General features: G+C 71.1%; 1 protein-coding gene across 1 annotated transcript in view; it reads right to left on the reverse strand.

Annotated features, from left to right (window-relative positions):
• EMIHUDRAFT_241766 (hypothetical protein) overlaps window positions 1–1334 on the reverse strand; it is a gene marked incomplete at both ends in the record, with an annotated part of 11370 nt that overhangs the window by 5945 nt on the left and 4091 nt on the right. The window contains one exon of the mRNA XM_005773197.1: window positions 106–1166. Within this exon, the coding sequence (XP_005773254.1) occupies window positions 106–1166 (1061 nt within the window). The remainder of the gene's footprint in view (window positions 1–105; window positions 1167–1334) is intronic.

A 1334-nucleotide genomic window follows, 5' to 3' on the forward strand; every position in this document is an offset into this window, starting at 1 on the left:
CCGGGGAAGCCGCCCGCCAGCGCCGCGGGCAGCTCCTCCAGGGCCTCCCAGTCGAGCAGTCGGTCCGTCAGCTCCGCCGCCCGCGGGTCGAGCCCCGCGAAGGACGTGGCGGAGGTGAGCGAGGCCATCGAGGGCAGCGTGTCCATCCGCAGCGCGTCGGGCCACGCCTCGGTCCAGCCGGCCGTGTCGAAGTCGAGCAAGGTCGGCAGCCCGTCCTCGAATATGCCCGTGGCGAGCGCGTCCAGCGCGGCCTTCGGTCCAGCGCGCCCTGAGGGTCCTCCTTCAGTGAGCCGGTCGAAGTCGAGCTCGGCCGCCAGCAGGTCTTGGGGCAAACCGCCGAGCGTGAAGGATGTCATCGACGTGAAGGCGGACGTCATCGACAAGTGGCCGAGCGCAGCAAAGTCCGTCAGATCGAGGCCCTCCAGCTGCTCAAAGTCGCTCAGCCTGTCCAGCCCCTCAACGCCGCGCCAGCCGGCAAGCGGCCCCGCGAGCCCGGCCGCTGCCGCCTTCTGGCCGAGCCGCGCACCGGCGTCGAGCCCCTCACCGAGCCCCGTATCCAGCCCGAGCGGGCCGAACGGGTCGAAGAGCGGGCCGAGCGGGTCGTCGAAGTTGAGCGCGGCGAGCGCGTCGCGGCCCGCCAGCCCCCCGCCAGCAAAGGAGAGGCCGGAGGCGAAGCTGCCCCCGCCGAGCGAGGTGAGCTGAAGTCCGTCCACGAGACGGCCGAGCTCAAGCTCACGCAAGCCAAAGTCGAACGCCTCGGTGTCGCGGAGTACGTCCTCGGCAGTCGGCAACGCGCCGAGCTCGCCGCGGCCAAGAGCGGGCGGCAACATGTCCACACCGAGCACCTCGAGTGCGTCGAAAGGGCTGAGGCCCGCGCCGCCAAACGAGGCGGCGGACGAGAAGCTCGCGCCGACAGACAGCAGGCCGTCGAGCTGCTTCAGCGCTCCAAACGCCGGCAGCTCTCGCAGGAGGCCAAGATCGTCGAGAAGCGGGGCGTCCAGACCCACGTCCAAGGCCGCAAAGCCCGCATCCGTAGGGACTAAGGGAGAGGCGCCGGTCCGGGCGAAGGACCCGACGCCAGAGGCGAAGCTTCCCCCAAAGGAGACGGCGGCCAGGCCTGCTGCCAGGCCGAGGTCTCTGAACAGGTTGGCTGCATCGACCCCAAGCTGCGGCATGTCTCGCAACGGCTCCACCAGCGGAGGGTGGCCGTCTGCCCCGAAGCCATCGCCGTACGCGAGGAGATCCGTCGGCAGCAGCGCAAAAGACCCGACGCCAGAGGCGAACGAGCCAAACGAGACGCCCGCCAGGCCGGCAACGAGGCCGACGTCGCGCGC

This window comes from Emiliania huxleyi (genome assembly GCF_000372725.1).
Source record: "Emiliania huxleyi CCMP1516 unplaced genomic scaffold EMIHUscaffold_342, whole genome shotgun sequence".
Classification (NCBI taxonomy): Eukaryota; Haptophyta; order Isochrysidales; family Noelaerhabdaceae; genus Emiliania; species Emiliania huxleyi.